Source organism: Daphnia magna, linkage group LG5 (genome assembly GCF_020631705.1).
Source record: "Daphnia magna isolate NIES linkage group LG5, ASM2063170v1.1, whole genome shotgun sequence".
NCBI lineage: Eukaryota > Metazoa > Arthropoda > Branchiopoda > Diplostraca > Daphniidae > Daphnia > Daphnia magna.
In genome coordinates, this window is record NC_059186.1 from 9,618,542 (window position 1) to 9,630,229 (window position 11,688).

Below are 11,688 nucleotides of genomic sequence, written 5' to 3' on the forward strand. Positions count from 1 at the left end.
GGCACAATTATTCATAATTTTTCAATAAGTGCTGATTTGTCGAGAAAACAAATCATTACCCCAAGATCAGCATTCAATTAACAATGTACCGTGCGATTTTCAAGCAATTTCAAGAGATTTCGTATTTTGCAGATTTTGAGAAAAATGAGAAGGGTATAGCCTTCCCACTTTTTCATTTTTCGCAAAAATCTAGATCTAGTAAAAATACATGATTTCGATTCGCAATTGAACGCTGATTTCGAAAATTGATTTTGTTTTGTATAAGGTCTTAAGGTTTTAAAAATAAACATAAAAAACGGCAATCAAGTTGTGCGCCAGCAAGCTACAGCGCTAGCGTGATACGGCACAATTATTCATAATTTTTCAATAAGTGCTGATTTGTCGAGAAAACAAATCATTACCCCAAGATCAGCATTCAATTAAAAATATACTGTGCGATTTTCAAGCAATTTCAAGAGATTTCGTATTTTGCAGATTTTGAGAAAAATGAGAAGGGTATAGCCTTCCCACTTTTTCATTTTTCGCAAAAATCTAGATCTAGTGAAAAATACATGATTTCGATTCGCAATTGAACGCTGATTTCGAAAATTGATTTTGTTTTGTATAAGGTCTTAAGGTTTTAAAAATAAACATAAAAAACGGCAATCAAGTTGTGCGCCAGCAAGCTACAGCGCTAGCGTGATACGGCACAATTATTCATTATTTTTCAAAAATGGCTGATTTGTCGAGAAAACAAATCATTACCCCAAGATCAGCATTCAATTAACAATGTACCGTGCGATTTTCAAGCAATTTCAAGAGATTTCGTATTTTGCAGATTTTGAGAAAAATGAGAAGGGTATAGCCTTCCCACTTTTTCATTTTTCGCAAAAATCTAGATCTAGTGAAAAATACATGATTTCGATTCGCAATTGAACGCTGATTTCGAAAATTGATTTTGTTTTGTATAAGGTCTTAAGGTTTTAAAAATAAACATAAAAACGGCAATCAAGTTGTGCGCCAGCAAGCTACAGCGCTAGCGTGATACGGCACAATTATTCATTATTTTTCAATAAGTGCTGATTTGTCGAGAAAACAAATCATTACCCCAAGATCAGCATTCAATTAAAAATATACTGTGCGATTTTCAAGCAATTTCAAGAGATTTCGTATTTTGCAGATTTTGAGAAAAATGAGAAGGGTATAGCCTTCCCACTTTTTCATTTTTCGCAAAAATCTAGATCTAGTGAAAAATACATGATTTCGATTCGCAATTGAACGCTGATTTCGAAAATTGATTTTGTTTTGTATAAGGTCTTAAGGTTTTAAAAATAAACATAAAAAACGGCAATCAAGTTGTGCGCCAGCAAGCTACAGCGCTAGCGTGATACGGCACAATTATTCATTATTTTTCAAAAATGGCTGATTTGTCGAGAAAACAAATCATTACCCCAAGATCAGCATTCAATTAACAATGTACCGTGCGATTTTCAAGCAATTTCAAGAGATTTCGTATTTTGCAGATTTTGAGAAAAATGAGAAGGGTATAGCCTTCCCACTTTTTCATTTTTCGCAAAAATCTAGATCTAGTGAAAAATACATGATTTCGATTCGCAATTGAACGCTGATTTCGAAAATTGATTTTGTTTTGTATAAGGTCTTAAGGTTTTAAAAATAAACATAAAAAACGGCAATCAAGTTGTGCGCCAGCAAGCTACAGCGCTAGCGTGATACGGCACAATTATTCATTATTTTTCAAAAATGGCTGATTTGTCGAGAAAACAAATCATTACCCCAAGATCAGCATTCAATTAACAATGTACCGTGCGATTTTCAAGCAATTTCAAGAGATTTCGTATTTTGCAGATTTTGAGAAAAATGAGAAGGGTATAGCCTTCCCACTTTTTCATTTTTCGCAAAAATCTAGATCTAGTGAAAAATACATGATTTCGATTCGCAATTGAACGCTGATTTCGAAAATTGATTTTGTTTTGTATAAGGTCTTAAGGTTTTAAAAATAAACATAAAAAACGGCAATCAAGTTGTGCGCCAGCAAGCTACAGCGCTAGCGTGATACGGCACAATTATTCATTATTTTTCAAAAATGGCTGATTTGTCGAGAAAACAAATCATTACCCCAAGATCAGCATTCAATTAACAATGTACCGTGCGATTTTCAAGCAATTTCAAGAGATTTCGTATTTTGCAGATTTTGAGAAAAATGAGAAGGGTATAGCCTTCCCACTTTTTCATTTTTCGCAAAAATCTAGATCTAGTGAAAAATACATGATTTCGATTCGCAATTGAACGCTGATTTCGAAAATTGATTTTGTTTTGTATAAGGTCTTAAGGTTTTAAAAATAAACATAAAAAACGGCAATCAAGTTGTGCGCCAGCAAGCTACAGCGCTAGCGTGATACGGCACAATTATTCATTATTTTTCAAAAATGGCTGATTTGTCGAGAAAACAAATCATTACCCCAAGATCAGCATTCAATTAACAATGTACCGTGCGATTTTCAAGCAATTTCAAGAGATTTCGTATTTTGCAGATTTTGAGAAAAATGAGAAGGGTATAGCCTTCCCACTTTTTCATTTTTCGCAAAAATCTAGATCTAGTAAAAAATACATGATTTCGATTCGCAATTGAACGCTGATTTCGAAAATTGATTTTGTTTTGTATAAGGTCTTAAGGTTTTAAAAATAAACATAAAAACGGCAATCAAGTTGTGCGCCAGCAAGCTACAGCGCTAGCGTGATACGGCACAATTATTCATAATTTTTCAATAAGTGCTGATTTGTCGAGAAAACAAATCATTACCCCAAGATCAGCATTCAATTAAAAATATACTGTGCGATTTTCAAGCAATTTCAAGAGATTTCGTATTTTGCAGATTTTGAGAAAAATGAGAAGGGTATAGCCTTCCCACTTTTTCATTTTTCGCAAAAATCTAGATCTAGTGAAAAATACATGATTTCGATTCGCAATTGAACGCTGATTTCGAAAATTGATTTTGTTTTGTATAAGGTCTTAAGGTTTTAAAAATAAACATAAAAAACGGCAATCAAGTTGTGCGCCAGCAAGCTACAGCGCTAGCGTGATACGGCACAATTATTCATTATTTTTCAAAAATGGCTGATTTGTCGAGAAAACAAATCATTACCCCAAGATCAGCATTCAATTAACAATGTACCGTGCGATTTTCAAGCAATTTCAAGAGATTTCGTATTTTGCAGATTTTGAGAAAAATGAGAAGGGTATAGCCTTCCCACTTTTTCATTTTTCGCAAAAATCTAGATCTAGTAAAAAATACATGATTTCGATTCGCAATTGAACGCTGATTTCGAAAATTGATTTTGTTTTGTATAAGGTCTTAAGGTTTTAAAAATAAACATAAAAAACGGCAATCAAGTTGTGCGCCAGCAAGCTACAGCGCTAGCGTGATACGGCACAATTATTCATAATTTTTCAATAAGTGCTGATTTGTCGAGAAAACAAATCATTACCCCAAGATCAGCATTCAATTAAAAATATACTGTGCGATTTTCAAGCAATTTCAAGAGATTTCGTATTTTGCAGATTTTGAGAAAAATGAGAAGGGTATAGCCTTCCCACTTTTTCATTTTTCGCAAAAATCTAGATCTAGTGAAAAATACATGATTTCGATTCGCAATTGAACGCTGATTTCGAAAATTGATTTTGTTTTGTATAAGGTCTTAAGGTTTTAAAAATAAACATAAAAAACGGCAATCAAGTTGTGCGCCAGCAAGCTACAGCGCTAGCGTGATACGGCACAATTATTCATTATTTTTCAAAAATGGCTGATTTGTCGAGAAAACAAATCATTACCCCAAGATCAGCATTCAATTAACAATGTACCGTGCGATTTTCAAGCAATTTCAAGAGATTTCGTATTTTGCAGATTTTGAGAAAAATGAGAAGGGTATAGCCTTCCCACTTTTTCATTTTTCGCAAAAATCTAGATCTAGTGAAAAATACATGATTTCGATTCGCAATTGAACGCTGATTTCGAAAATTGATTTTGTTTTGTATAAGGTCTTAAGGTTTTAAAAATAAACATAAAAAACGGCAATCAAGTTGTGCGCCAGCAAGCTACAGCGCTAGCGTGATACGGCACAATTATTCATTATTTTTCAAAAATGGCTGATTTGTCGAGAAAACAAATCATTACCCCAAGATCAGCATTCAATTAACAATGTACCGTGCGATTTTCAAGCAATTTCAAGAGATTTCGTATTTTGCAGATTTTGAGAAAAATGAGAAGGGTATAGCCTTCCCACTTTTTCATTTTTCGCAAAAATCTAGATCTAGTGAAAAATACATGATTTCGATTCGCAATTGAACGCTGATTTCGAAAATTGATTTTGTTTTGTATAAGGTCTTAAGGTTTTAAAAATAAACATAAAAAACGGCAATCAAGTTGTGCGCCAGCAAGCTACAGCGCTAGCGTGATACGGCACAATTATTCATAATTTTTCAATAAGTGCTGATTTGTCGAGAAAACAAATCATTACCCCAAGATCAGCATTCAATTAAAAATATACTGTGCGATTTTCAAGCAATTTCAAGAGATTTCGTATTTTGCAGATTTTGAGAAAAATGAGAAGGGTATAGCCTTCCCACTTTTTCATTTTTCGCAAAAATCTAGATCTAGTGAAAAATACATGATTTCGATTCGCAATTGAACGCTGATTTCGAAAATTGATTTTGTTTTGTATAAGGTCTTAAGGTTTTAAAAATAAACATAAAAAACGGCAATCAAGTTGTGCGCCAGCAAGCTACAGCGCTAGCGTGATACGGCACAATTATTCATTATTTTTCAAAAATGGCTGATTTGTCGAGAAAACAAATCATTACCCCAAGATCAGCATTCAATTAACAATGTACCGTGCGATTTTCAAGCAATTTCAAGAGATTTCGTATTTTGCAGATTTTGAGAAAAATGAGAAGGGTATAGCCTTCCCACTTTTTCATTTTTCGCAAAAATCTAGATCTAGTGAAAAATACATGATTTCGATTCGCAATTGAACGCTGATTTCGAAAATTGATTTTGTTTTGTATAAGGTCTTAAGGTTTAAAAAATAAACATAAAAAACGGCAATCAAGTTGTGCGCCAGCAAGCTACAGCGCTAGCGTGATACGGCACAATTATTCATTATTTTTCAATAAGTGCTGATTTGTCGAGAAAACAAATCATTACCCCAAGATCAGCATTCAATTAAAAATATACTGTGCGATTTTCAAGCAATTTCAAGAGATTTCGTATTTTGCAGATTTTGAGAAAAGTGAGAAGGGTATAGCCTTCCCACTTTTTCATTTTTCGCAAAAATCTAGATCTAGTGAAAAATACATGATTTCGATTCGCAATTGAACGCTGATTTCGAAAATTGACTTTGTTTTGTCGTAGGTCTTTAAGTTTTTATAATAAACATAAAAAACGGTAACCAAGTTGTTAGCCAGCATGCACGTGATACGGCACAATTATTCATTATTTTTCAAAAATGGCTGATTTGTCGAGAAAACAAATCATTACCACAAGATCAGCATTCAATTAAGAATATAATGTGTTATTTCATATACTACACGGCTCAACGGCTGATTTGATGAAAATATCAATAATTTATAGGAGTTAGCGTTTAAATCAAGAGTGGATACTAGTAGATCGCTAGACGATGCACGCCTAATATTCCTTGACCAATAGATATGGCTGTTGTAGTTGTAAAGATAATAAAAGATGGGTTGTTCGCTAGACTTGCTGAACAACAGAAGCCGGCTCGGTAAGGCATCGTAAAGCCTCTGAAATCCGAAGTATGTGGTTCAATTCACATCCAGATCCCGCAGAATAATGTGGTAATAGCAGATGACTGGAGCTTATTACCTTGTATGTGGCCCAACTATTTCACGGCACTTATCAGCTTTCCTCTTAACTATTTACATTTCTCCTTTTCATGTCAACTTTTTTCCGTTTACAGTAAATTCGCAAAAGTAGCTATTAAAAATCAGTTGCAAACACAGAAAGGGAAAAAATATGAATTTTTTTGCAGCATTTTGAAACTACTATTGATGATCGGCAATATGGCTAGAGGAACAAAACTGGAGGCCAAACAAATGAGACACAAAATGACAAAATAAATAGAAACGAGACTCTGCCCAGCAACCAGCAGAACCATTCGTCTCGTTTTTCATAGCAATTTTGAGTGAAATTGGCAGGATAACACTATTGCAGAAGCAGACATCATAGATGACACCTAATGGCGAGTTCTTTCGTAATGAAAACGCTGATAAACTATTGATTTAATTTGTTTTTCCAAAACTGTAAACGCTGATGAAACGGCATTGTTTCATTCACCAATAAAGGGTGATCGGCTTCTATCCTTAAGTATCTTGGATTGTTTTCCGTGGTCGGAATCCAATCACCAGGAACGAGGTCACTTCGAGGTATGCTACGATTCGAAATGGTTTTACTACTAGGGCAATGTGTGACTTATTTAAATGTTTCTTACCCGTCTGCTGCAAACGAAGTCCATAAATCAAGTAGCATATTTGATACTTTAATGTCTTTTGCCGAACGTAAGCGAGGAAGCAGTATGTGTGAAAACATAAGATACAATTCTTCGCTGTGTGTGCCACCTGAAAGATCAATAAACAGTTAACGACAACGAACGCGATGCAAAAACGAAAGAGTGAATCCTACTCAAATCGAGAGTGGATACTAGTAGATCGCTAGACGATACACGCCTAATATTCCTTGACCAATAGATATGGCTGTTGTAGTTGTAAAGATAATAAAAGATGGGTTGGTCGCTAGACTTGCTGAACAACTCAACTGAATCGTTTATGTCATGATAGTACAAGTAGTCGGCGATAATCTGAAAGAACGTCAAACATGTTAATTAGGGCGTGAAAAATTTGTTTGATCGATTGGCTAGCTGTTGTTTGCTTCTTACCTCTCCTAGTTTATCCAGCTGATTGGGATGATCAGGCCTGTCTATAGTGAAATAACGATAGGCTATCTGCTGAACAATGTTTTCACTGTCATGTTCGATTCCTTCTTCCAAACCCATCATGAAGCGGAAATATTTGAGAGGGTTTTTTCTAAATTCATTCAATAATTTTCGGTCATCGGAAACAAGCCCTGCAACAGAACAGAATAGTTTTTCATCAAACAATTTAAGGTCGCAAAATTAAGGACGACGGAAATATTTAACTAACTTACTGCGTACCATTGATCCACCTTCATTTCTAGTAGTTCCTGTAATCATAGGTACCGAATTGATTTGCTTGAGTTCCATCAGTTTCCTCGGCTCGGCTGGAAGAAATGGTGATTCCCGCTCAATATCGACGCGTGGTCCAAACCCCACAGGGCAAACGTGCATAATCTGAAGAGATGTCCCAGTAATGGAGAATTATTGGGCTGCGTGACGTTAAGAACTCCCAGGTCTATCTTAATAAATAATTACCTCTATTTCCTTTTGGAATCGAACTATCTGATTGGCCGGTTTTTGTCGTAAACAAGCCAATAGTTGCGTTGAATTTTCATGCGGACATTTCAAATACTGTGCCAATTTCTTGGTGTAAACCGCTACAGAATTCTTTTTTGCCCAAGGATTTAGCGTTGAACCAGACTGAGCGATGGCTCGGTGAAATAATCCTTTAAAAAAAAATTAATCGTAGAATTAGTTACATGTTCGTTGTCTCAATTTTACAGCAACCAAAATTTAAGTTCGAATTCTTTAAGTGTTGAACTTATACCTTTGGAAAGAGGAGATAGGATATGGTAATTAACACTAGCTGCCCCAGCGCTACAACCAAAAATTGTAACCAAATTGGGATCGCCACCGAAAGACCGAATATTGTCACGCACCCACCTACCAAATGGGAATTCCATCATAGCGAGAGAAAGTAATTATAAAAGCGAGAGAAAGTAAATTATAAAAACAATCGCCATCGTTAACGTATAGATAGGAGAAATACCTCAAGGCCATTGTTTGATCCAAAAGTCCATAATTTCCTGGAGCTTCACTATCATCGGTACTAAGAAAACCTGATTGAAATACGGATCTTCAAATGTTGTTAGCGCTGAAATGTAAGGCGTAATTCTAATCCAACCAAATGCGCCAAGTCGGTATTTTATGGTCACATAAACAACGTTTCGGTCGAGAAAATAGCCGGGTCCAGCCAGGTCAGTCTTTGCATTACCGCTACCGAAAAACCACGATCCAGGATGAATATAGACCATAACCGGTCTTGGACTACTTGTACTAAACTGTCAGTAAAACCATAGTTATTTGGAACAGGTTCTGCTCAAACGCAAATGAGGCAACATCAGTGTAGCAAACAAGGGCATCCTACATTGTGAGTGTAGACGTTCAGCGTGAGACAATCTTCTGAGCCAAGGAATATTCGGATTATCCCATTGAATTGTATGCAAGTAGCCTCTTCACCACTGGCATCAAGAGCTTTTGTAAACCAAGGATCAACTGCCACCGGGTCCTATTAAATTTAGTATTGAACGTTTGTGAAGCTCTCATGAAAAATTGCTACTACCAGTAAACAAATCAGTTCAACAACTTACCCGAAAACGAAGCTCTCCGACAGGTGGTTTTGCATAAGGGATACCTCTGAAGGCGTAGAAATTCCGGCCGGATGAAGAAACCATTTTTGATCCCCGCACTTGCCCGAGTGCCGGAATCGTGACGACAGGGGAACGTTCGGAAAAGGTGCATATATTTAACAGACACAGAAATTCCCGGAAGTTCATCTTTGCTTCAGATTGGATACCAGCTACACGTACACCTCCTGGAATGAATATGTAACCAAGAATCAACTGACTAACCAGAAGAAAGAAACGCCACCGTTTTATAAATTTGCAAGGCTTTTATATGACCCAGAAAACAAACCTGTTTTGACTTGTTCTGTGGAATTCGATGCTTAATCACCCCTAGGCACTCTTCACCATCAGTTTCGTAATAGTTTATTCGTGTTTCTTGACCAGGGTGAGTACCAGTGGCCAATTGCAATCTCGTTTCTGTAACTGGGAGCAAGTTCTATCCATTTTGGCGTCACGTTTCAACGTAACGTTGTTCCACTCTCAATTAAATGCATACGGATGCGACCTCATTCCCGTGGCTCCGTATCTTGCTGTTCAGTGTAATGGGAAATACTCAATCTATTCTGTTCAAATTATTCATTCAAATTTGTTTTCGAAAATTAGTTTTTATGCAATACAAGATTGGTTACCTGTGTCCGTCTTTGGTGTTGATGTATTTATTACTCTTGTCATAACTGTACATGTTTCTAAAACGGCTGTTCATCTTGAAATCGACGATCGGCACCTATTCAAATTTGGTTTTCATCAATGGAGTGGGTATTGGGCACCAGTTGTGTACCTAGGAGGCAAAAAATTGGCTTTCAAAGTTAATCCGAAATTTTTGTGTTTTTAATTTTTTATAACTAATCGCACCTTTTATTATGTTTCATGGAGCAGATGGGTTCAGCAAGTTCAGTAGCACAACAGATTTTTTTAAATTTCAAGTGAAGATTGCCAATCAACAAGGTTTCTTGCCAAAATTTCGCAATATTGTATGATCCAACGTCTGGCTACCATTTAAGAAATCCTGTAAAACGAGATAAGAAGGAGATATTTTGAGCTCAGTTTCTATTTTTCGGAATTAAAGTTGTTTGCCAAAACCGGTTGTCCACACGGATAGTTTTCGAAACACGTTTAATGCAACGGATTGCATCGTTTTGCCTTTAGAAAATATACGAAATTGAAAAAACAACATAAAACAAGTCAGTTAGTTATGTATAGTGAAACTAAGCTTGTTTGTGATAAAAGCAGTAGGGTGAGTCTCGCGAAATATTTACACTAGTCTAGAACTACGAATGTATTGGGTCATCTACTATGTACTGTACATGGCATCTCAAGTTTATCGGTGAAATCATGATTTCATAACATTGACCACGGGTTTCATTTCTTGTTCAGAGGCTTTCCCTTGTTCTGTATGCAATTACACGGCACTCTCCTCATCCTTGAATGGCGTGCCCTAATTCCGTCTAGAATTCTGCTCTTTTGCCCCACTGACTCTGTTTCCGTACACAAGCCAAGAACTGGTTGTTGGTTGTGTTTGTCGACTGGCGGGATACTGAAGACGCACATTTTGGGTCGAGAACTTTACAGAATTTTTTGACTTGGTACACCGATGAAGTAGGCAAATAAGTGAATAGAAGATAGTTTAACTGAAACGTTTAATACGAAAGGAGCTGTTAGCATTCTGACGTTTTAATTAGTAACAACAATTAAAAATGGACGGTTTTATTTTCAGAGCATTATTTTTTTAAAGAAACTAATTTCGTAAAACTGGATTTTTCCTTAAGGACTGAGCTGAAAATAAAATGATAATGAACTCTAATTTCACCAGCAAAGGCTGGAAGTGTTGCGAGCAGAACGCAGATCAGTGCCAACTGTAGAATATACTGTATAATTACACCCTCATCTTTTAGCATCCATTACATTACAAAACAAGGAAACCCCACGGAAATGTAACAACCTCTCGAGCAAAAACCACATCACGACCCTTGCTGACCAGCTATAAGATTTCTATACCAGCTCCTTTTTGTTTACCCAATTAAAGAATCGAGAGCTACGTGATGTTAGTTGATTGTGTTGAACATTCGGTTGGATTTTACGCGATTGGAAACGATAAGCATTAAAGAAAACAAAATCTTACAAAGAAACGAAGCTCGTTCACTGGGGATAATGAGTAGGTCGTAAGCAGATAAGATTCCCACCGAACATGCAGAAAGAATTTTTTCGAGCCATGAGTGTGATCGAGTGCTGAAATTTCTAAGGTCACTATGATAAATTACATGCAGACTTAGAATTAGATGCTTTTCTTCAGACAGAAAAGAAAAACCATTTCTCTTTTAAAGCGAAGGCGAGCAGACGATTCACGTGTCAAGAATGTCTTTAACAAACTATGAACTGACTAGCTCGAGTAAGGGGACATCGTCGTTTTATGAATTTGCAAGCTATATTTTTGTTCAAGAGAGAACCAGTTGTGGTTCAGGGTTCAAGTTTTATTATTTTGTTTGACCTAGGCATTACAAAACAGGTTTGCACTACCAATGTGAAGCATTCCTGGTAAAACTCATCCTAATTCAGAATTGTAGGGCCCTCATCCAGACAACAATTTATAAAGAAACACATGGTAAAATAAAAAATAGGTTGGGATATTATATCAAGAGCTAGTCCGACCTCAATATTCAGACAAAACATCAGCTGTGCTTAATCATCCTACACAACTGAATATCTAACAGTAAGGAAGTCCTAATGGGAAAATCGCTTACTGATTAGTTGCTGATTTGATATGCTAAAAGAAAAAAAAACAAAAAAACTTACGTAACAAGATTCTTTATTTTTCTCATTCCGGTTTTCCGTTGACTGCTTCCTCTTTTTTACTGTTATGGTTATCTACGTAAAGAAGATGGTTAATAAGTTTTAGACTTTTGGGAGCAAAAGCAGGAATGGGCCATTACCTGACGTGGAATGAAATCTGATTACACCAGCCCATGCCGTCCTCGTTGTTTTCGCACGTTCACACGTTTTGTTTCCTTATTCATTTGAAAAGGTTGAGCAGACGACGCACAACTTGTAACCACAGCAACACTGATTTTTGGAAAAGCCA

At 36.2% G+C, this 11,688-nt stretch overlaps 1 protein-coding gene across 1 annotated transcript; it reads right to left on the minus strand.

Moving 5' to 3' along the window:
* Nucleotides 1-6,017: 6,017 nt before the first annotated feature.
* On the minus strand, nt 6,018-11,665 carry LOC116924058 (venom carboxylesterase-6). Its single transcript, XM_032930637.2, has 16 exons — nt 11,540-11,665; nt 11,403-11,474; nt 9,465-9,618; nt 9,242-9,390; nt 8,902-9,175; nt 8,577-8,800; nt 8,354-8,494; nt 8,111-8,267; nt 7,976-8,045; nt 7,754-7,869; nt 7,462-7,652; nt 7,218-7,380; nt 6,949-7,136; nt 6,696-6,870; nt 6,505-6,631; nt 6,018-6,444 (listed from the first exon to the last, which is right to left on the minus strand). Exons 6-16 carry the CDS (start codon nt 8,760-8,762, stop codon nt 6,288-6,290), a joined length of 1,671 nt encoding a protein of 556 aa, XP_032786528.2. The 5' UTR covers nt 8,763-8,800; nt 8,902-9,175; nt 9,242-9,390; nt 9,465-9,618; nt 11,403-11,474; nt 11,540-11,665; the 3' UTR covers nt 6,018-6,287.
* Nucleotides 11,666-11,688: the final 23 nt, after the last annotated feature.

Coding starts and splice junctions, on each gene's coding strand:
- LOC116924058 (XM_032930637.2), bottom strand. CDS start 8,762: ATGAACTTCCGGGAATTTCTGTGTCTGTTAAATATATGCACCTTTTCC. Junction 8,495..8,576: donor TCGGAGAGCTTCGTTTTCGG/GTAAGTTGTTGA, acceptor TAAATTTAATAG/GACCCGGTGGCAGTTGATCC. Junction 6,871..6,948: donor AGCTGGATAAACTAGGAGAG/GTAAGAAGCAAA, acceptor ACGTTCTTTCAG/ATTATCGCCGACTACTTGTA.